Source organism: Pleurodeles waltl, chromosome 8, assembly GCF_031143425.1.
Source record: "Pleurodeles waltl isolate 20211129_DDA chromosome 8, aPleWal1.hap1.20221129, whole genome shotgun sequence".
NCBI classification, from domain to species: Eukaryota; Metazoa; Chordata; class Amphibia; order Caudata; family Salamandridae; genus Pleurodeles; species Pleurodeles waltl.
Window position 1 is genome coordinate 715,039,520 of NC_090447.1, and position 24,390 is coordinate 715,063,909.

Sequence of the window (24,390 nt, forward strand, 5' to 3'; positions counted from 1 at the left end):
CCCTGAATGCGCACTACCCCAGGGTTCAGATACGTTTAGCAATATTATAGCCTCCTTGCTCATAGTACCCCACACACTCAGGGCCAGACTGGCGACTGGGCGTTTCGGTCAGCGTTGGACTGGGAAAAAAGACGGAGCACATTAAAAACAGAAGTAGCCCACATTCACCATCACCACTCAAGACTTTTTGTGCCATACTAATTTAGAGGTACTGGGGCAGAACACCGTAGACAAGTGATGCATTATAATTGCCTTTATGCAGGCTTCCTGCAGTTATAACTGCAGCCTCAGTACCTACTCTGTACATCTGCTCCAACTTTGTCAGCAGTAATAAATGAAACATCATAAAACCAGCATGTGTTGGCTACAAAACAAAGCCTACACTGTCCTTTTAGAACAGCCCTTCCAACACTGGGGTATTGCCTGATAGAGGAGGCTTTCTGGGGTGCTGGTTGTGCATCTTCATGACCCTGAGAGCATCTCTTCACGTCCCAGTGGCTACTTTCTGTCAAACCTTAATTGAGCCCCGAGCCTTCGGCCATGCCGGCTGTTTAACCTGTAGGTGTCTACGCCTTTCTTGTAACACAATTCTATTTAAGTGTGTAAATAAACAATATCAAAATATTTTGAAACTATGGGGAAGTCACTAGTTAGGCTTTGAAGAGAAAGGTGCAGCTTTCTATTCATTATATTGAAGGTTCCACGATACCCTAATTCAGTTATTTTGAGAAATAAATGTAATGAGTCACTCTAAAGTACCTTTGACTTTCCCTTTGGAAGCGTGACCATGCTCAAGGCTTATTCCGGGAAATGGTGCAGGGGAGATCGGGTAATAGCAAGCAAAACATCTAAGAATTAAAAGAAAGAAAACATTATTTCTAGGCAAAGACCATTCCAAACATCATGTGAATTTAACATTAGGAATAAGAATGATTGCCATAAAAAACTGTCCAACAGAATTAGTGGCAGTCCATAGCAGTAACAAAAATTTTGAGGAAAACCTTTCAATATTGTCAGGTTTGTTGGGCACCTTTCAACTTGCAAGCAGTAACGGTTTACCCCAGGGAAGAAAGTTACCTTTGTATTTAGAAACTATCCTTGAGCTTAGTTCACTAAAACAGGAGTAGGTTCTTGCCCTCGTAATGGCGTCAGTTTTTCTCTCGATGAAGAAGTCTTCATTTAAAAAAGGTCTCTGGATAGGAGCAGACATTGCCAGAGGCAGAAGCAGGATGTGTGGTCTGCTACTCAGTTCTCCCAGTGTGTTGTTTTCTGGTTGCAAGGGAGTTTTAGTGTGGTTTTTGGTGCATAGTGTAACTGATGAAGTAGATTTGCCACCAGCTATGTTTGCAAGTTGCATCCTGTTAAGGGATCTGGAGTATTTTTTTCGAGTTTAGGTTGTCACAGACAAGATTAAAAAATGTCCAAGTCCTGGGCTGTACTTTTTCAAGTGACAACAACGGTTGGTGGCAACATTGTGCTCCACTGTCCTAGTACAGTGCCTTGAAGTAAAGCTTAATCTTTTTTGGGTCCACGCAAAGGGGAGTCTGATATTTTAGAATGACGCACGCTGTTAAGCACCTCTCAGTCAGAAGGACTTGAATACACTTATATAACACACATTGTTTACCAGAGCTGATACAAAATATATTATGAACAGTTCACCTCTATATATCTCCTTCAGCTCTAAAGTTGCTGCAGCAGGGGACACACTATCTTTTGTTCTCTGACTTTTCTGAAACGCCTTCTTCAAGCTTGACAGCTTACAAAGGCAACACTTAGCTGATGTTGAACATGTCCAAATTGTTCCTACAGTTATCATTCTTTTTAGCTAGACTGGCTTGCTTATTATTTCTGGTTTAATTCCACTAACGGGACCAATCACATTGCCCTGGCATGAGCCAAACTGTTTATATAGCGTTGACTTGGTGAAATTGAAAGAGGTGCCTCTTATAAGCCAGTTTGCTAGCTTTATGGGTTTCCTGGAAGGAGACAGAATCTGGTGCTCTGCAATGTGCGGAATGTAGTGTTTAGCATCTGCCTGCTTCCCAGCAAGAGCCAAGACAGAGCCAAGATAGTTCTCACCCACTTCAAAGGCAAATGTCCTCTATCTCCTTTTGTGATTTTGGTTTCTTATCTGATAGAACTGATGTGGGTCGTTTTCTGTCAATGGCAGCTTCACTTACGATAGCCAAGCTTCACATGTGAGAGCAAAGACAGGTCTTTCCAGTTAACTACTCTCGCCCAAGAGAGGCTTGGTTTACAAAATAGCTTCAACCCGACATGGATACACCAACATTTGATTTTATAGGATTTAACATTTCTGACTTCCTTTGGACTCTACTGAAAATTGATAACCTGATTCAATAGTTTAAAGGATCAAAGCAGAAATAATGTCATGCTTTTCTTACAAGAAGGGAAAACTGATGGCAAAATTAGGATCCGGCTCATTCCTTCTAAATGCATGTCACATGGGATGTATGAGTTTGTCTTATGTTTGCATCATTATGGAATTTTACAAATCAGGCTATGTAAATGTTATACTAGAATGCTCTTCTTTGCATCAAGTTTCTAAAGCTGTTTTTAAGGAAGGACTATCAATTTGTGATGCAAATTAGTCTTTAATCCTATAAAGTTTTGGCCAATCTGATTGTCCAAATTAAGACCAAATTTACTGAGTTAACTAACTTTGTAATGCATATTTTTATTCCTCTCGTAAAGAAAATGATCTGGGAAGGACCTTCCACTCTTCTGTTCAGTCTTCTTTTAAAAACTTAAACTTGTAACCAATGCTACTGGCCCAACATGATTTATGATCTACAATTTTGTACCTATTTTCAAACGATTTTCTCGGATGGAGAACCTTCCACACCCAACCCGTAAAGGGATATTTAAATAATATATCTAAGAAAAAACCAAACTCAGCCGACAAGGCAGTATTTTGGCCATGTGGGTTGGGCAAATGCAAGAAGTCTAGTGCGATTTTTTACATACTATTTTGGATTAATTTTCAAAAAACATTCCTAGGAAAAAATCCTTAAACATTCCTGCACAGCACAAGAAGACGACCAATGTGACAAGCCCATTCTGTTTATGTTGCAGTGTTTGCAATCTTCTTGAAGAAGAAAATCGAAGCACAGCTCTAACGTTATTCTTAAATCCTACCAAATTTTGAGTAATATTACAGTGGCCATATTGTTGGGAAAAATGAGGGCAATTACACCCCCTGCCAACGTTATAAGGCAATCCTACATAGCAATGATTTGAAGTACGATGCTACATAGTTCAACTAGTGTGATGCTGATTTTGTCTGGGAAAAGTTTAGGATGCAAAAGAAGAAGTAACTGAAGGATTAGGGGCATCAGTCCGAGTTGGAGAAGTTATCCATGTTTGCATTAGGGCGTATTGCAGCAACCTCAATTTCTAACTCTAGGTAGATGGGCATTTTCTTGCATTCATTTTTTGATACAAAAAGACATTTTGATATCTTTCGTGCAGAAGGAAAGCATACTTTACAAGACATTAGACAGCGACAGTTGACATATTTTTGAGGGACATTCTGCATAAAAATGTTGTGCGACCATCTGGAAGTCAATGCACTCTTTTTTAAAGCATCATCATACTAACTCTGATGCAAATAATGTTGAATTTTCAATAGGTTAAACAATCCTTGAGAATCTGTTTAAATAATGCACCTTCCTACTGTAATGTAGGGGATGCTCACTACTTTGTTTAGAGTATTCATATCCATATAGTTTGACCGTCTCTGTTTCAGCAAAATGGCTGGAGTTTTTTTAGAAAGAGAACCGAAGGGACTGGTTTTAGTCGAGCGCATTGTGGCTGCTTCTGAAGCATATATATATATATATATTTTATTTAACTGCAAGGTTGATAATAAATGTAGTTATTTTTTTGACATGTGATCATGGGTCCCACTGGGAATTTCCACTTGTTATCAATATGGCAAACAAACCAAAGATCGAGAATTGTCATTAGAGGTAAGTAACTTTTAGATGACAACTGTCTATTGTCAGTATAAAATAAGTCTTGATAGGACAGACGCATGAAAAAAGGAATTTGTCATAGTGATTCAACAGAAAAACATGGTTTTATTGGGTTTGAGAAACTAAACGTCCAAGGTGTTTCAAACTTCATAGAGTTACCATGCAGTGACTGTGGTCGGAGTCTTCAGCAATCTGTGCTACAGGAAAGCTATTTCACATGGGAGATGGTGAACATTGTAGAACAGGTTTCTCCAACAAGTAGCTCATGAGCCACTGGTATCTCTTCAGCTACCTGGACGTAGCTCTCCTGTGTGGAGCCTACGCTACTAAAATAGAAGACTTTAATAAATGTATCTATCCAAAATTAAAAAGCATGTACAGTTTCAGAACTCGTAAACCTAGGTGATATTTGGAAACAAATGACTGGATTTCCAAAATATATTTAATGCTGATGCTTGAAGGATAAATCTGAGTAGTTGGGAAGTCTTGTTAATAAAATTATTACCTTGGTGCCCTGAGGCATTGCAGCTATGTCTGTCATATATTAGCCCTGGAGTAGCATTCCAAACTGATAAAGCCTTTTTCAAGTTTCACATTGCTGGACAGCCTGCCTCATGCACTGAGGTGATTACTGACAGTAATCTTGCCTGGGATGGCCTCAATTGTAATCTTGTATGAAATGGCAACTATTGCCACACTAATTATATTTGTACTTTGGTATGATTTTCAATGAACTTAAGCAACTAATATGACAGAAAAGGTTGAGGATTCCTGTTGTATAACATAAGATCAGGTACTTAACCACGTCCCATTCTGAAAGTTTGGATTCACTGTAGTACAACAGCAGTACGACCAAGCACCAATAATGGAAAACCTTCCAAAACCGTGCTGTAAATAGAATCCTTTGTAGTGTTAGCTTAAAGAAGGAAGGCTTCAAAACTCAGAACCGTAGCAAAACATTCACTTGTAATACAGTTCATTACATAAAGTGGTGCCCAGAGTCAGTGGTCTGCTGGAGTTTGCCACCATCTGGTGTGGTAGAGGTTTTCACTTTGCTTGACTGTTTATGGCCTTGTAGACATGGTGTAAGGCAATGCAGCACAAGTCGCTGTGTTGCGTTACTTTAAGTAAGGGAGACATTTCATGAGTGTTGTGGTGGGTGTTCCCACGCAACGCCAATGGATTGTGATGCATTTTCAGATTTACAAGGGTTTGTAAACCTGGAAATGCGTCAAAAGCCTACACCTCCCCAGGGGTGGCATGAGGGTGGCGCAATGGGGAAAAATAATATTATTTGTTCCCATTTTTTCCTCTTTCTATGTGTGCTGTATTGTGCAGCACACACAGAAAGAGGTAAATGCTTCTTGTGGTTGGTTTTTGTGCAGGAATGCATGCCTTCCTGCACAAAAACAATAATCCCTGCAACGCAGGCACCCTTGCACCATGACGCTGCTATGCCTACATTGGTGCATGGCAGAAATTTGTATGCCAGGCAGCAGTCAAGGACAGGAATTTACTATTTCTTGTAGATACTGCACATTCTTGCCCTTTTGTTTTGATGCCACGCAACGCAGCAAGAAGGCTTGTGGAGAGACCCTGTGCCAAAACTTTGTAATGAGATCCTCTGTCAATGTCAGTGCGGCATTAAGATTTAGATTTGGAACCCAAAAAGAGTTTACACAAGGTGAGGTTGGCACTACACTGACACATTGCATTTACCTGCGATAACTTGATTTTTTCCGCTGGTAAAGTGATTCTTAAATAGCAATGAACTATTGCCATTTTGTTTTTTAAAGATAGTATTCTGCTATATTACCATCCTGAGGGATCGGCTACTGTAAAGGTGCCTCTGGCAAGGACTGGAAACAGCTGGTGGTCAGACAAAAATGTGAAGTTCGAAAACCCAAAACCGAGTGACAATCTAGAAGAGGCCTTTAAAGGTAAGGTTTTGTCAACCAATTTACAACATAAAAGGGCATTATTTGTTCCCAATGACAAATGTATGTGTTCTTTTACATTCACACTTTGGTTCGTTCTGCTCCTATGTTGAAGCATTTGTTTGCACTTTCAATGTAAATTGTACATTGTTTTGTATAAGTATCGAAATTCAAATGAGGAATACCAATCGAACCATTGTTACTTTGTAAGGTAATAGCAGGAAGCAATGAGGTGTTGACCTATAGATGGGTAAGGTAATTGGTACTGAAGAGGCAGAGAAAGCGAGGTGATTTTGTACAGAATACAGCCTTTCTGTTGGAAAATGGCCTCTCTGAAGGGTCACCCCAAACCTTTTGGCTTCTTTCTCATCTTTTTCTGACCTCATTTTGCTGGCTTTAGGACTCTGGACACTTTATCACTGCTAACCAGTGCTAAAGTGCATGTAGTCTCTCCCCAAACACATGGTATCATTGGCTGATATCCAATTGGCATCTTTTATTTACTTGTAAGTCCCTAGTAAAGTTCACTACATGTGCCCAGGGGCTGTAAATTATATGCTACGTGTGGGCCTGCAGGCCTGATTGTGCCACCCACATAAGTATCACCTTAACCATGTCTCAGGCCTGCCATTGCAAGGCCTCTGTGTGCAGTTTCACTGCCACTTCGACTTGGAATTTAAAACTACTTGTCAAGTCTTAAACTCCCCTTTTTCTACATATATGTGACCCCTCAGGTAGGCCCTGGGTAACCCATAGGGCAGGGTGGTATGTAGGTAAAAGGTAGGACATGTACTTATTTGTTTTACATGTTGTGGTAGTGAAAAACTCCTAAATTCGTTTTCCACTGCTGTGAGGCCTGCTCCTGTCACAGACTAGCATTAGAACTGCCCTCATATACATTTAAGTGGTAGATTCTGATCTGGAAGAAGTAGCCATGTCTTGTTTGGTATTGCCAGACTGATAATAGACAAATCTGCTCACTGGTGAAGTTTAATTTAAAATTACTATTTTAGAGATTCCACTTTTAGAAAGTGGGCATTTCTCTGCACTTACTGCCAACTGTGCCTTACAACCTGTCTCCAATCCACATCTGGTCTGTGCTGGTTGACTGCTCCCCCTGTGCATTCCACCCAGACAACCTTAAACACAGGACACCCATTCACATCACATTCATCTGCATACTGAATGGGTCTTCCTGGGCAGGAAGGGTGGAGGGGATCACACTTACATTTCAAAGACCAGTAGTCTGCTCTCACACAAAGGACTGATAAACCCCCCCACAGGGATCCTGGCAGACATGACTGGGCTGAAAGGGGAACTTGTGCACTTCAAAAGCACTCTTTGACGTTTCCCCCAAATAAAAAGGCATTTTTGGGTATATAAACTGGGTCTCTGACCCCACCAACTCAGACACTTCTGGATCTACACCTGCGTCCTAACTAGAGGAACTGCACGGCTGCCCAAATTACTCATCTGGGCTGCTTTGCTGAGAAAGACTGCTGCCCTGCTGTTGCCTAGCAGCCCTGCTGGCCTCTGACTTTGCTGAGAAGGACTCTGCCTTCTCCAAAAGTGCTCTCCAAGGGTTTGGATTGAGCTTGCCTCATGTTTTCCGAAGTTGCAGGGCCAAAAAGACTTCATCTCTTCAGAAAACTCTGTGCGTCGAAAATCGAAGCGAAGCCTGCATTGCTACCAAGGAATCGCTGCACAGCCGACCGGAATGACGATGCCCAACTTCCTAAGTGGAAATTCGACACATCGTGTATCGGATCGATGCAGCACCCGTGCCTTCTTCCGCTGAGTCAACAATTTTTCCACGCATCATCCCTGAGCATCAAAATACTCTGCATCGCAGTGAGGAACCAAGACTGTGTGCCGAAAAACGGCGCAAACCTCTTGCAGCGTGGAAAGAAACACCAGATCGTCTGTGCTGCATCGGAAAAGTCGATGTGCCACCTTATTTTTCCATGCATCTTCTGCGGTCTCTGTGCGTCATTATTTCTGACGCATATCAGGTACTGTGTGTAACAAAGAGACAACTGTTTATTTCCAAGGATTAAGACTCTTTTTATCCTTATAAAAGTGATATTTCAGCTTGTGCTCACTGGATCTTTGTTGTTCTTACCTTATTTTATTCAGATATATATGATCTATTGCTCTAAATCTGTGTGGTGTATTTTTGTGGTGTTTTCAATGTGTTACTGTATGATTTATTGCACAAATACTTTACACATTGCCTTCTAAATTAAGCCTAACTGCTCAGTGCCAAGCTACCAGAGGGTGGACACAGGATAATATGGATTGTGTGTGACTTACCCTGACTAAGATTGTGGTCCCTACTTGGACAATGGTGTATACCTCTGCCCAGCTAGAGATCCCATTTCTAACACTTTCCTACATGGCTAAATATAGTATTTTAGCCTAGTGCCAAGGGCTATAGTGGTTGTTAAAGGCCCTCTTCCTGAATTATGGGTCCAAGCTGCAAGAGAGGTTCTTTAATGAGTGAGTTTGTCTGTAACACTTGTTTCAGCCTGAGGCTGAAGGGCCATTAAGGTACTAGAATATATCACTCTGTGAATATCATTTTTGTAACATAAAAGAGAAACAGAACAACAAGATTCAGACTGTTAGAGAAAATGTTCTTCACTAGCTATTTTTGACCCTGAGCCACTTCATTATCTTTAGTTTAGTTTTCAACATTCCTATATCATAATTAGGGCTCCCCGTTTTATGGTATTTATTTTTTAAATATTTCTGCCTGTATTTATAGGTATTTATACATGTTTATTTTACATTTCAAGAATAAAGTCGTAAAAATTGTATAATTCCACATTTGTATAGCTGATAGACATGCACTTTAATGCCTGTTGTAGTTAAGTACCATCTTTTTTGGCATGGGACCCCCAATTTTACATGTATGTCAGTATGTTTTGCCTGTCTCACTGGGATCCTGCTAGCCAGTACCCCAGTGCTTATAGTTTGTGGCCTGAATGGGTATAGCTGTGTAGTGCCTAACTGTGTCACTGAGGCTCTGCTAATCAGAACCTCAGTGCTCATGCTCTCTCTGCCTTTAAATTTGTCACTATAGGCTAGTGACTACATTTACCAATTTCAATTGGCATACTGGAACACCTTTATAATTCCCTAGTATATGGTACCTAGGTACCAAGGGTATTGGGGTTCCAGGAGATCCATATGGGCTGCAGCATTTCTTTTTCCACCCATAGGGAGCTCAGACAAACCTTTACACAGGCTGCCATTGCAGCATGAGTGAAATAATGCACACAGTATTTCACAGCCATTTTTCACTGCACTTAAGTAACTTGTAAGTCACCTATATGTCTAACCTTCACTTGCTGAAGGTTAGATGCAAAGTTACTAAGTGTGAGGCACCGTTGCACTAGCAAAGGTGCCCCCACATAGTTCAGGGCCATTTCCCCGGACTTTGTGAGTTCGGGGACACCATTACACGCGTGCACTACATATAGGTCAATACCTATATGTGGCTTCACAATGGTAACTCCGAATATGGCCATGTAACATGTCTAAGATCATGGAATTGTCCCCCCATTCCAAACCTGGTATTAGGGAACCAATTCCATGCATCCTGGGGGCTCAACTATGGACCCCCAGTACTGCCAAACCAGCTCTCTGGGGTTTTCTCTGCAGCTAAAGCTGCTGCCACCCCACAGACAGGGTTCTGCCCTTCTGGGGTCTGGGCAGCCCAGTCCCAGGAAGGTAGAACAAACAATTTCCTCTGAGAGAGGGTGTTAAACCCTCTCCCTTTGGAAATAGGTGTTACAGGCTGGGGAGGGGTAGCCTCTCCCAGCCTCTGGAAATGCTTTGAAGGGCGCAGATGGGGCCCTCCGTGTATAAGCCAGTCTACACCGGTTTGGGGAACCCCCAGTCCCTGCTCTGGCGCGAAACTGGAGAAAGGAAAGGGGAGTGACAACTCCCCTGTCCATCACTACCCCAGGGGTGGTGCCCAGGGCTCCTCCAGTGTGTCCCAGGCACTCTGGAGGCCTCTGAGTGGCCAGTGCCATCAGATGTCGTCAGAGACCCCTCCTGATAGGTGCATACCTGACTAGGTGGCCAATCCTCCTCTGATGGCTATTTAGGGTCTGTCCAGTGGGCTTTTCCTCAGATTACAACTTGCAAGAATTCATCAGGGTTCCTCTGCACCTCCCTCTTCGACTTCTGCCAAGGATCGACCGCTGACTGCTCCAGGATGCCTGCAAAACTGCAAAAAGTAGCCAGAAGACTACTAGTGACATTGTAGCACCTAATCCTGCTGGCTTTCTCGACTGTTTCCTGGTGGTGCATGCTCTGGGGGCTGCCTGCCTTTACCCTGCACTGGAAGCCACAAAGAAATCTCCAGTGGGTCGACAGAATCTTCCCCCTGCTTCAGCAGGCACCAAACTTCAGCTTCACCGGTACTCTGGGTCCCCTCTCATCTTGACAAGCGTGGCCCCTGGAACACAGGTGGTGCACCCAAGTGACCCAGACTGTCCAGTGGTCCAACTGTCCAAATTTGGAGGAGGTAAGTCCTTGCCTCCCCTCTACAGACAGTAATCCTGTGCACGGCATAATCTGCAGCTAACGGGCTTCTGTGCACATTTCCAAGAAATCCTGCATGCACAGCCGAGCCTAGGTCCCCAGCACTCTGTCCTGCGATGCTCAGCTCCCTGAGTTGATCTCCGGTGTTGTGGGTCCTCCTTTTGCAGTGTTGAGATGACCACCATGTTCAGACTTCTTGAACCCATGTTCAAGGACTTCTGCGGGTGCTTCTTTCCTGTCCAAGGGTGCTCTATGTTGCTGAAGGCCCCCTCTGTCTTCTCTCCCAAATGACAACATCCTGGTCCTTCCTGGGCCCGGGCAGCACCCTTTTTCTCCAACCGCAACTCTTGCAGCCAGCAAGGCTTGTTTGCAGTATTTTGCCAAGGAAACAACTCTGCAACCTCGAACATGCCGTGGGACATCTTCTGCATGAAGAACTGCCTACCTCTTTTCTTTGTTGCAAAACTTGCACCTTCTTCCAACCGGAGGCAGCCCTTTTACACCTTCATCCAGGGTTTAGTGGGCTCCTGCCCCCCTGGACACTTTAGCGACTCTTGGACTTTTGGTCCCTTTCCTTTGCAGGTCTTCAGGTCCAGGAATCCGTCTTCAGTGCTTTGCAGTCTGTTGTGGTCTTTGCAAAATACTTTATTACAGCTTTAGTGTGTTTCAGGGGAAATAGTAGTATTTTACTCCTACTTTCCAGGGTCTTGGGGTGGGGAATCTTTTACACTCTTAGTGTTTTCTTACACTCCCAGCAACCCTCTACACATTACACTAGCCTAGGGGTCCATTCGTGGTTCGCATTCCACTTTCTTAGTATATGGTTTGTGTTGCCACTAGGCCTATTGCATCCTATTGTATTCTACAGTGTTTGCACTGCTTTCTGACTGTTTTACTTACCAGATTTGGTTATTTGTGTATATTTTGAGTATGTTACTTACCTCTTAAGGGAGTATATCCTCTGAGATATTTTTGGCACATTGTCACTAAAATAAAGCACCTTTATTTTTAGTAACTATGAGTATTGTCTTTCTTATGATATTGTACCTATATGATATAAGTGGTATTGCATGAGCTTTGCATGTCTCCTAGTTCAGCCTTGGCTGCTCTGCTATAGCTACCTCTATCAGCCTAAGCTTCTAGAACCCTACTACACTCTACTAATAAGGGATAACTGGACCTGGCACAAAGTGTAAGTACCATTGGTACCCACTACAAGCCAGGCCAGCCTCCTACACCTGTCACAACTTAAATCCCCATGGTGTCTATCTGCTTAGCAGATGGTCTGGAATTCATGAAGGACAACAAGGAGAGTCAATCACAAGAAGCACAATTTTCTGTATTTTTCCATTAAAAAATAAATAAAATACAGACAGGAACTAGATTGTTTTCTGTCTGTAACTATCTGTACAAATCAGTAAAAATGGAAACCTGGAACCCTTAATTATCATATATCCTTATAGTCCTCCTTAGTGAGCTATACTGACCTTTAAAACCTCCCGTCCGTTCCAGCATTATAGGCCTGAGCTAAAGGTTTAATAAGGAAGCGGGCTTTTAATGGCTATAGGGTGGTTAGAACACTCCATCCCATGAGGATGGAATGTCCTAATTAAAAGAACTCATTCCTAGGAAACACAAGATGTTGTACCTCACCTCTGTACCTTGCTTTCCGTTCTCAACTTCAACTGTGCGCGCACCCGACAGTTACTTCTGCGTGCACTAATTTCAAAGATCAAACATACACAGCAGGAGCTGTGAAATGGGGCTGAAGTCAACCCTACTCTCCCTCCACTCAGCCAAACCGTTTTTTCCTTAGTTTGGAAAGCTGTGGAGAATCCCCACCCTCCTTCTCCTGAGGCTCACTGTCTGGTCTCGTTCAAAGCCCCTGCCTTTGTCTTTGCCCTGCACAATCTACATACCCTGCCGAGGCAGGGTAGTGGGAGAGTACATTAGGACATTAGAAACTTGGCAGCAGCAGGTCTATACCAGTGTTTATAAGCTGCTGCTGTTCTGTTGTGTTCAATGGAGCTTTCAACATTCCAGTGTCCTAATATAGGATTGCATATGTGCCAGACTCACTTGCCTTGTCACATTTTGGAACTCCTCACTGACATTTTAATAGCATTACTTTTCCTGACTTTTAAATATAATTCTTAAAAAGTGATGGATGTTATTTATTTCGCCAGTAGAAAGAATGAATTGCATTTAGCCCGACCCTTTTATAATGCTTTCTTGAATTGTTTTACCCGATTTCTTTAGTGATGTGGTATTGGTTCCAAGGGCCCTATTGCAAGCAAGGAAAGTGCCTCTCAGTCCACCTGCTTGGTAGTCAAATATAGCAATTGTGGTGTATTCGGGCCATTGGAGCACTGGACTCGGTGTCACTGAACCTGAACTTTCTTTAATGAATAAGCCAGTCAACACAAATTACAAGGAGGTGTTTAAAGATCGGTGTCCTTTTACTTAAACAGATGGCTTAGACTATTGCCTGATCTCGAAATGCTACTCCCTGCTGCAGGCAAAGACAAACTTGTCACCTCAGATCGCTCACCCTTTGCTATTGGGTACCACTATCCCTGGCTAGGTGGAATTTATTCCCTCTTTTAAAAATGTGTGAGTGGCCACAAGCATTGGTACAATTCCTTGTGAATCAGACGGAGGAGCTCATTCCCTTGAGCTTGTCAGGGTCTGCAGTGCAGGCATTGTGTCCCTCAATGCCAATAAAAAATGTCAGTTTACAAAGTGCACACTGCGAATGAGGAGTTGGCATTTACAACGCCTTGCAAATAGCACAGCGCGGGCTCTGTGGATGCGAAGTGGATGTTTACATTTGATTGAAATACTCTCTGGTCATCCCCAAGGAATGTGAAAAAGGTCAGAGTTCTTTCTCACGTTGCTTTCCTAGAAGGTGTCACGTTCTGAGAAGGTTCGTCTTAACATAAAAACAGCAAAAGTGAAGCCCTAACAATCACGTTCTCTGCTGCATAAAAATATTGCTTCGATGTAACCTCGAAATCTTACTAAATGTTAATGAGTCACATTTAGCACATTGTCAGTGTAGGTTATTATTTATCTTGCTATTTTATTTATTTATTTCATTTAAGGTATTTGTATAGCGCAAGCTCAGCTCATGTAGCACAGTGGACATTCATTGTGCCTATGTTAAGTAGTTGTCAGCTACTTGTTTTGTTACATTTATTTTTTAAGATTAATTAAAAATGTCCGTGATAGGTTAAGAAACATATTTTTCTGACAAGTTTTGTAAGGGTAATCGTTTTGTGAAGATGCTATTATGTTTCTGCTGCATGTAATTTTAGAACAAAATATTTATGATACTAACTTGCATTTTGTTGACCACTTTCTGCCTTTATCAACCCTGAGTCTGCTTTCTTCCTGCTCTGGACTGCTCACAATTCTTCTGGAGGGGAGTGGTAGTAGGTCTAGGATTTTCCGAAGTGTTCTCAGTATGCAAAAACAGGTAGCAGCAAGTTGTTTTGCTTGTGTATTCATGGAGAGGCAACTGTCAAGCCACATTCCAAGATCTTTTATGGCCTTTGTCCCCATAAACAACTCTGCAAGTCCCAACATCTCTGTCCTAATTGTCAGTGTCCTCTTTGCCTTAAGTCAACTTTGGTGATACCTTAAAGTAGCTCTAAAAGTCGTTATCGAGTCCCAAAATGTTGTCCAACTTCTGTTCCATATCTCTGCTTCCTCTCTCTCTCATAAGAATTCAATTGACTGCCCCTTTAGATTTTTCTGCTCCTCTTGATCTGACCAAAAACTTGCTTTGTTCTTGCCCATGGTACATAATTGCTCCTAGTCGCTCTCCTTACCACATAGCAGTGGCCTTGAGTACCAGCATGTTGGCTTGACTACAGGATGGCATTAATGTAGCAGTGTCACAAAGCTGCATTGTAACGCGCCATCTCACATCCCACTGAAGCTGGGATGCTAAATAATAATGCTTGAAGTTAGGAATCACTAGCCCTCCCTGATCTGGGGCTCATATAGCTTGTGGAATGCCACTGGGTACCTAGAGGTGTTCTATACAAAGTTTCTAACTATTCCTTCAAACGAGCAGAAGAATGAGGCACAAATATAAAGGGGCAGATTAACCAAATAAGCAGTATAATGGAGCACCACCTTCTTAAGCAAAACCACTCTGCCCACCACAGATAAAGGTAAGGTCTGCTAGAAGGACATGGGGGTGTGCAGTGAGGTGACAGAACGCATCAAGTTACCGTGCAGAGATCTGCAGGTGAATGATAGATTTGCATTCCCAAATATCTTAATGTGTGAGGCTGCCAGGTTAAGAGGGGTGCAGATGAGTCTACTCAAGGGTTTGGACCATGCGGGGAAAACGGGAAGTGGCAGGATTTTGTCTAATTAACCCTGAGTCCTCAGAGGGCAGCAAGCTGGTGAAGTGTGTGGGTGATTGTTGGAAAGTGGATTACTGGTAAGGGCAGGTAAGTATTTACACTTAGCAATAGGCCACTAATCCCCACTAGGTTCAGTTAGGTCTCAATAAATTGATCCCAGCTCAACCTTTGGTAGCATGTCAACAAGAAGTTAGGCTTACGTTAGGAGACCGGTGTATAAAGCATTTAAAAATCTCTAAACAGTAAATAAGTTAAACTCAAAACACAATAAAAATCTAACAACAATTTATAAAACTATATTATATTTTTTAATTTAAAATGACAAAAAATCCAATAAAGGGAACCAGGGATATGAATTTTTAAAGAATTAATGTTTTTTAAGCTCATAGAAATTAAAAGCGCCAATCTGGACATCTGGTCGCACTCGACCGGGGCAAGTCAAAATTTGAAGCCGACCGTGATGGAGCCCAGCTCGGCTACAGTGAGCGGAAGGCCTCGGTCAAAGTTTTACCTTCGGACTTTTCTTCACCGGGACGAAGTTACAAGTCGGATCTGACCTCCATGTAGCCCTCTTCGGATGCACTTCGTAGGGGACCTCGATGTAGAATTCTACATTCAGAATTAGATGTTTTTTCATGACTGAAATCTTCGTCCAGGATGAACTTGAAATTGAAGCAAATCTCCCTGGAGCCCTCTTCGGATACGCTGCGCGGGAAGCCTCAGTCAACTTTTTATGTTTGGACTTAGAAACTTTTTTGAAGCTTTTTCTCTCAGGCATCGAACAATCTTCCACAGCAAGCCAATTTCCAGTCAATGTCGTTGCCCTCCAGGAGCAACTCAGAGCTTCTGGAACCTTGGGGTGAGCTGTGGACTCCTAAAGGACCTTCAAAGACCTTCTGGAAGAAGATCCAAATGTTTAGAGAACTTTTGAAAAAGAGCTCTGAGAGAGCGTAGCTTATATAACCTATATTAAAATGAAATGCTTATATCAATATGTAATGATGCTACATAGAAAACAATAATAATAGCGGTTTTGCTTAAACATGCACCTGAATTGTGAGCCTGGTAAATGGCCACCAATGTATACGCAAACTAATAATGATGAGTAAAATGTTCATGTTATGTTTAATTAAGCTTATATTAACATTTATGTTACTGCATTTATATTGAAAATCTTTATAGGCTTTAAGTCAGCGTGAGCTGTGGGCTTTAGCTGCCCAGCTCTCATATTAAATGCATTTTTCTGTTTTTCCAGTGTGCTGACTCGCAAAGGGCCATGTCCCTGCAAATGTTCTTTTTCTTCAACTTGGAAGACGAATGTATCTATGTTGATTCCGTTCCCAAGCGCATATTCAGTGCCTTGGTTTAAGAGTTATGTACAAATTGAAACAAATGTAGATTAATGTAATGTACAAGGTCACTTAGACCGAGTGACAATGGATCTGCTGACTCAAAAGACATGCCAAAGAGTGAAGTAACACCGGATGTGCCACCTCCGAAGACGTCAATTATGAAGACCAATCAAAGTGCTATGAATTAATGTGGGGTGACAATTGGGATTACCTAATGCTAAATTTGATAGGTTAAAGATAGTGGGGTATAGTAAATGTCAAATAGAAATTTGGGGGAATGTGCTACGAAAAAGGGATGAAAACCCATGTAACAGAGATGTCTGGAGAATTAGGTAGGGAATGCTATTGATTTTATCCAGAAACTCTGTCACTCTGTTTGGTGACTTTGAGACTTATTAAAACCATCCTCACCCATAGACTGCCTATTTTACACTTCTCCTCCTTACGGGGGAAGTGTCCCTATGCCCTTTAGTTGAGTTTAGACTGATGGCGTTTTGACTGATGTCCTGAAGACGAAGACTGATCCTGAGTGCTGAACTAATCCTTGGAGGGTAATTATGACAATGCAATTTGTAATTTGTCTGTTTGCTTTTCCTTTCTAGGTACCAACTGCTTAATTTTGACAGAGACCATAGCTAGGTGTTTTCCAAATTGGTGTTCTAAATTGTTTTGCATGAAGCCCAACATACCAATGCTAATTAGTGGTTAGGACAGGTGATCACCAAATTGACGCAAATAGACAAATGACTGACATTATGCTATGTTGAACTTACGCATATTTGACACTTTGCTGTATTCTGATCTATGTTTGCGCCGTGTTATATTCTGATGTTTATAATTCTTGCCTTCTTGTAATCTTATCAAAGTTGCCATATCGTAACTATGCTGTTGTGTTTCTTGGCTTTGAGATTGACGCACCCAATCTTAGATTGTAATTAATAGGGAATAAACTTCATAAAATTCTATTAAAGGTGTGGTTATTCATGGCTGAAAGGTCATGGTCCCTTCGACAATTTGATTAATGTCTTTGACTAAAGTGCAATGTATTGTGGTGATAAATATTGATGACATTATTGATATATTAATCGACATATTAATCAGCTATCTCGTCCTACGGTGTCTCTCAACTGGGTCAAAAGATTCATTGACCTAAAACGAGTCCTAAATGTGTAATAAATTAACATAAAAGGACACGTTAACAGTTCTGGTAGCAGAGCGATGGTTTGGCCCTTTGGGGCCCTAGGACAGAGAATCATTGTTTAAATTGTTTTTCTGTGATAATGCAAATTGGAGGTATGATGGGTTTCTAAGTTCACCATGACTTTGCCGGGATCTCGGAGCCCGCCTAAGTGAGTTGGGAATGTTCTCGGCGTCATAATGTGTGTGATATAGGGGTTTGCGCTTGCTCAGCTTATGCCTTTTTGCAGATGATTGTGAAATCTGAGTGTATCTAGGTCAGGTAAATGTTGTCTTAGTAGGAGTGGGCGCACTCCGCAGTATGAGAGTAGGGAAGTCGGCGTACTTCATGTGAGTGTGGCGCTTTGTGCTCAAAATTATCCACGTGGTTGGTTGTTTATGTACAGACCCGTCGCGGTCTAATACTCCGGAGTATATTGACAAGTGTAGGAGACACTTGAGTTTATGTTGTAATCTGTGCAGTTTAATAGGTCAATCGGGCGTGGTTGGCAAGTCAAGTTTGAGTTGAAACGTATGTATGAAACTTTTGATGGAGATTTGGCAAGTTCTAAAGTGCACTAGGACGAGCCATTGACAAGTGGAGAGTAGAGTTTGTGGGTCGAATTCTGCTTGCGTATGCGGGAGCTGAGAAAGAGAGAGTAGCGGCCGAGGCTTCAAGTGAAATCTCTGTAAAGTTCTGAAGCAAATGTGTTACCCTTCCTGTAGTAAACCGACTGATTTGTGTTGTCATTTAAGGCGCTTGCAATAATTTTGCATTAGTTTGTGTGGATTCAGTGAGGGGCGGGCGAGCCGCAAGACTTTGTCAGCTGCAGTGTGTGAGTGTGACGTCAGTGGTGCCGCGCTGAGATAGGTCAGTTGTCGAGAGGGGTCGCGCACAGATTGACTGCCGTCCGTGAGAGGCATTAGGTTGAGAAGGGTGGGTGAAGAGTGTCCTGGGAACTAAGTCACTTTCTGATTAAATACAAGTAAGAGAAAATCGCAAAAAATGAATTTTGTCAAGGCATTTAAGAGCGCTCTGAAAGGAGACGCGTATATTATGGCAACTGATGGGGAGCCTACACTGCCAGAGGGTACTCCAGCTTACCTGGTTATGGAAGAGAAGGGTGTTGCGCCTTGTTTATGGATGAAACAGCGGCGCAAATTAACAGAGAAAGAGGGATGTTTAGCATTCCCAGAACATGGGACGTTCAATCCGAAGGTGCTAGAGAACTTAAGGTGGATGTTAAGTACACAAAAATCACCTCCGAGGCCAGCTCAATATGAGGCTTTAGCGATTTGGGATCTGATGGCTCTTAAACATAGACAAGAAAGGTTTCAGAGAAGGCTAAAAAGGGCAGAAAAATCCTATGCAGAAGCTAGGTGGGATAACGAGAACAAAATGTGGAGACGGGGAATTGTTGACGGATTAAAATTGTTCCCAGCAATAACTCAGGGAGAAGAGTCACAGGGAAAGAAAGCCTCCTGTAAAACATATAAGGACTCTAGTAAGTCTAAAGAGAATAAGAGACCTTGGGAAGAAGAAGATGATTCAGACAATGAGGAATTAATGGACAGATTATTACATGATCGCCCGCCACCTTATGCGGTGAGCGACAGTGCTCTAAGCACTAGCGTGGATCCTGGGAACCAGACGCAGGAGAAGGGAGTTACTGATACGGTACAGACTAGTGATACGACTTCGATACTGAATGGTGTCAGTGTACCTACTGCGCCAGACATGCAGATACAGTTGCAACCTCCACCGCAGATACAGAGAATCTATCCAGACGTTCCAGTACTTGAGACTACTACAAATCTGATAGTGCCGCCAGACCCGATATATATGAAATTAAGGTTCGTGCAGATTGAGTCAACTCCGAAATTGCTGTCCCAGCCGCAACCACAATTGATACCAGGGTATAACCCAGTGGCTGGTCCTCCATTAGTGCCTGTCCCGGGTACTTTGGAACACACCTATGGAGTTACTGCTCCATGGAGTTTAGGACCAGGTCACACACCTGCTGCCATATCTTTACCAATTACTGTCGGTCCACCAGTACCATTGTATGCACAAGGCAAATCTGGCGTATGTGATCAGGGAGTAATGACCCAAGATGCGATAAGAGAAGGGTCTATAGGAACTCCCCAGATAATGGCCCCAGGAGAACAAGCAGTTGAAAAGCCGAGATCCTTAATAGACCTTAGCCCAGTAGAAACACCCTTGGAAGCAATGCGTCAGGCAGGGTTAGGGGTTTTAACTCCACAGACGATGAGTACGAACACCTCACAGTCGCCAATGATACATGCAGGAAACATTTCACTGCAGGGTTTTACAGTACAACAGCTGAATGAATGGCTAGAAAAAACATATACTTCACAAAAGACTACAGTGACTGCAGTGGAACCGGAAAAGGCAGGGCAAGATGACTACCTAAATTTTGTAAGACTGGGAGTGGAAGCTGCTGTGTTAGTGGAAGTACGATGGGGGTAAACATATTGGAGTCATACACTGAAGCAGAATTGAGATTTCTATGCCCCAAGATTACTAAGGAAGTGGGCAAGGTACATCAGAGATTAGCAAACCTGGCAGACAAATACAATATTGACATTGAAAATACTAAACATTTGAAAAGAAGCTACAGATTAGACTTTGATTCGAAAGATTTTGAGCACATGAGGTCTGCTGGAATGAAGGCGCATTTAAAAGAATTATTGCAAAGTGCACAAATTTGGGGTGCTTTAGAAAAATGGGAAGGCAGATGGGCAAAGAAAAGAGATAAGGAAAAAGGTGACAGTCCAGGGTCAAGTCAAGCCAAAGCCTCACCCGCTACAGAATCAGTAAAAATATTACCCATGAGAGAAACAGCTGGTGTTATTTTAGTTCATGTACCAAGGTCCAGAGGAGACATCCTATCCTTTACTAACGATTATCCCAGACTGAGAGAGAAACCGATCGAGTGGTATCAGCAAACAGATAGGTTTGTGAAACTTGCGAAGTGTCTCTGGGAAGACTTGAATACCTTGTTTGAGATCATTGTTCCGCCTGATTTGTGACTCGAATGCAAGAGAGGGGTAGATTGGCCGACTAAGGAACCGGCAAGGGATAAGGTGACCGGAGATCCCTCTGAAGAGGTGATGAAGTACTATCACAAGGTGACTGAGTTTTTGAAACAAAAGGTGTCGCCGAAGGTGACTGATTGGCAGAAGATTGACCGGACCTCACAAGAAGTTAAGGAATCAGTACATGCTTACTATGAAAGATTGTTAAAGGCATTCAAACATTACAGTGGTACTGAGTCTATTGAGCTGAAGGACATGACCCATCTTGTGTTCAGATTTGTCGAAGGGCTGAGACCAGAAGTTAGCCAGATGATTAAGAATCATTTGATTTGTTGGCAAGCGAAGCCGATCGATGAAGTGTTGCAGTATGCGAAATACTGTAGTGATGAGATTGAGCTGAAGCAGAAAAAGCTGAAAGTGATGGTGATGCAGATAAGGGCTGCACAGGCAGGAATACAAGGAAATGGAGTCCAACAGATAATACAGCAGCAACTGCAAATGAATGGTGTGTTTCAGGCACAGCCGAGGGGTGGAGGCCGAGGGTTCGTGAATCGCGGTCCAGACTTGAATACCATTGTGGTTCAAAATGATGTACAAGGGGTGAAAAAGATGTCACCGTGTCACGCGTGCGGGGGCGTGGGGCATTGGAAATGGGAGTGCCCGAATGTGATACAGGATGGTGTTGTTCAGCAAAGCACTAATGTCGGTGCATTGCAAAATATAAGAGGTCAACAATTGAGACATCAAAACCCGAATTTTCAAAATAACCTGCTACAGATGCAAGGGGTACAGCCCATGCAGCAGATGCAAATGCCGCGTTTTCAGCCAGCGCAAATGCAACAAGTACAACAGCCGATTCCCATGGTACCTAGACAGCATATGCAATTACCAATGGCTCCGAAGGGACAGCAACAGGTCATGCTTCCTCAACAGGTCACAGGTCAGGTAACGAGTGAAAATAATACAGTACAGCAATTCCCATTACGAGGTGCAAATGGCATGAATGAAGAGTGGTCGGATGATAGTTCAGATAGTGAAGAGTGCAGGCTTGCAGCATCCCTAGAGGTGGATCAAAGGGGTCCCTATGTGGAAGGGAAGGTAATGGGTTACAAAGTCTCGTTTTTGGTCGACACTGGAGCTACACGCTCTACAGTCGGGAGTGCGGAGGTTCAGAAACTACCACTTTCGGGGCGTACCATAAGTGTAGTCGGAGTAGCAAATCAGTACCTGACCAATCCGATTACAGATCCAGTGCAAGTTGAGATCGGCAACTTCCAGGGACTGCATAGATTTGTAGTCTGTGATTCAAGTCCGGTATCCCTACTGGGAAGGGACTTATTGTGCAAGACAAAATGTTCAATTACTTGTTCCAATGATGGAATTGAAGTGCAGAAAAATAGTGATGATGAAGGAGACAAAGGTCATTTCTCAGAGGAAGAAACAGGCACAGCAAATGAGGATTATCCTTTAATTACCTTGTTTCCAATGCTTACAATGATTGATCTACCTGTCAAGTTACAGGGAACAGTGACAGAGAGAGTGTGGGATCTAACAGGAAAGAAAGTGGGACTAATAAAAGGCGTGGAACCAGTTAAAGTACAAGTGAAGCCAAATGCAGTGTTTCCCCAGGTGCCACAATATCATATGGCACAAGACATTCTTATTGAAGTGTCACAACTAATTGCTGATTTTCTGAAACAGGGGGTCCTGAAAGAAGTTTTGAGCAGTCCATGTAATTCTCCAATAATGTGTTTGAAAAAGCCCTGTGGGAAAGTCCGAATTGTGCAGGATTTGAGAAAAATAAATGAGATTGTGGTAAAATGTTGCCCCATAGTGCCCAATCCAGCAGTGATCATGTTTCAGGTTCCATGTGATGCTGAATGGTTCACCGTTATAGATTTGTCACAAGCATTCTTTTCGATACCTCTTCACGAGGACAGTCAATTTTTGTTCAGTTTCAAATTCCTGGATAAGGTGTACAGTTGGTGGAGAATTCCTCAAGGGTTTTCTGAATCACCGTCCATTTTCAATCAGATATTGAAAAAGGATTTGGAATCCTTAGTACTGCCTTTTAACTCGACTCTAGTGCAGTACATTGATGACTTGTTGATTGCATCCAAAACAAGGGATAACTGTAAATATGATACCATTGCCTTACTGAATCATTTGGGAAAGAACGGACACAAGGTGTCACCCAAGAAGCTGCAATACTGTCAGAAAGAGGTGAAATACCTAGGGCATCTAATCGAAAGAGGGTCCAGGAGAATATCAAAAGAAAGAATAACAGCCATTTTGCAAATGAACCCTCCAGCGACAAAAAGGGATGTCAGGATGTTTCTGGGAATGGTGGGCTACTGTCGCCAGTGGATACCCAACTTCTTGATCATCTCAAAACCTTTAATAAGACTGACAGGCAAAGAGATCAAGGATGAGCCATATACCATAGCTTTGTCCAAAGAAGAGCTTGAGTCATTCATAGAATTGAGAGAGTGCATGTGCAGGGCACCAGCGTTAGGTATGGCTGATTATACGAAGCCTTTTCTACTGTTTTGTCATGAACGTGATGCTTGTTCTTTGTCTGTCTTGACACAGGTCCATGGAGGTGCAAATCGCCCTGTAGCATATTTTTCAGCTACCTTGGACCCTGTCGCAGCAGCCTTACCGGGTTGTTTGCGCGCAGTTGCAGCAGTTGGTCAGAGCCTTGCGCAGTGTGAAGGCCTAGTCATGGGATACCCCCTAACAGTAATGGTTCCGCATTCAGTTGAAATTTTGTTGATTCGAACCAAAACTCAGCACATGACAAATGCTCGTCTTACTAAATATAAGACAATCATACTGGGGTCACCAAATGTTTCGCTGAAACGATGTACTGTATTGAACCCGGCAACTTTACTTCCTGCTGAGAATACTGAAATGAACAATGAGGAAGAATTTTAACATGATTGTCTTGAGGTAACGGAATTATGTACCAAACCACGACCAGATATTCAAGACACACAGCTGAAAGAAAATGATTGCATCATGTTTGTCAATGGGTCCTGTTTAAGAGATTCCGTCGGAACACTGAGGGCTGGTTACGCTGTATGTACTATAGCTGGTATCATTGAATCTTCCTGGCTCGAGAAAGTGTTTTCCGCACAAGTGACAGAATTAATTGCCCTTACTAAGGCATGCCACGCAGCTGTGAATCTGAGAGTCACTATCTATACTGATAGCAGATATGGATTTGGAATTGTACATGATTTTGGCCAACTGTGGTCACAGAGAGGTTCCATGACCTCTTCTGGGTCTCCTGTGAAAAATGGTGAACAAATAAAGGATTTGTTACATGCAATTCAGTTACCTCTTGAGATTGCCGTAGTGAAATGCAATGCTCACGTTAAGTCACAAGATTTTGTGTCCATGGGAAACGGTTATGCAGATCAAGTCGCAAGGTTTTGCGCATTGAACTGTATATCGTTCAAGGAACAGTGGGAATTGTTACCGCAAACTGAAAATGACACATGTTTGAACCTTGCATTAAAAGTGGTCAATACCCTAGATGAGTTAAAAACATTACAGGGTCGTGCTAGCAAAGGGAAAAACGATCCTGGCAAAGAATGCAGTGTGTACAGAGAGCTGATGATTTGTGGGTCTCAGAAGAGGGGAAATTAGTCTTGCCAAACAGCCTTCTGTCCCAGTTTGCCAGGCTATACCATGGACAGGCTCACCTTGGGAGAGATGCAATGATCAGGTAATTCAAAATTGATTGGTTCAACCCAAAGTTCAGACATGCCGCAGAGGTTACCTGTCATAGGTGCATCATCTGTCAACAGATGAATGCTGGAAAAGGGACTGTGGTAACTTTGAGCCACATTGGGAGAGCTGGTGGTCCTTTCAGAAAAATGCAAATGGACTTCATTGAGATGCCTGTTTGAGGAGGACTAAAGTA

General features: G+C 42.6%; 1 protein-coding gene across 1 annotated transcript in view; it reads left to right on the plus strand.

Annotated features, from left to right (window-relative positions):
* The window catches only part of LOC138250242 (cell cycle control protein 50C-like), a 98,928-nt gene that overhangs the window by 43,619 nt on the left and 30,919 nt on the right, over positions 1-24,390 (plus strand). The window contains exon 5 of the mRNA XM_069204879.1: positions 5,798-5,941. Coding sequence (XP_069060980.1) covers positions 5,798-5,941 — 144 coding nt within the window. The remainder of the gene's footprint in view (positions 1-5,797; positions 5,942-24,390) is intronic.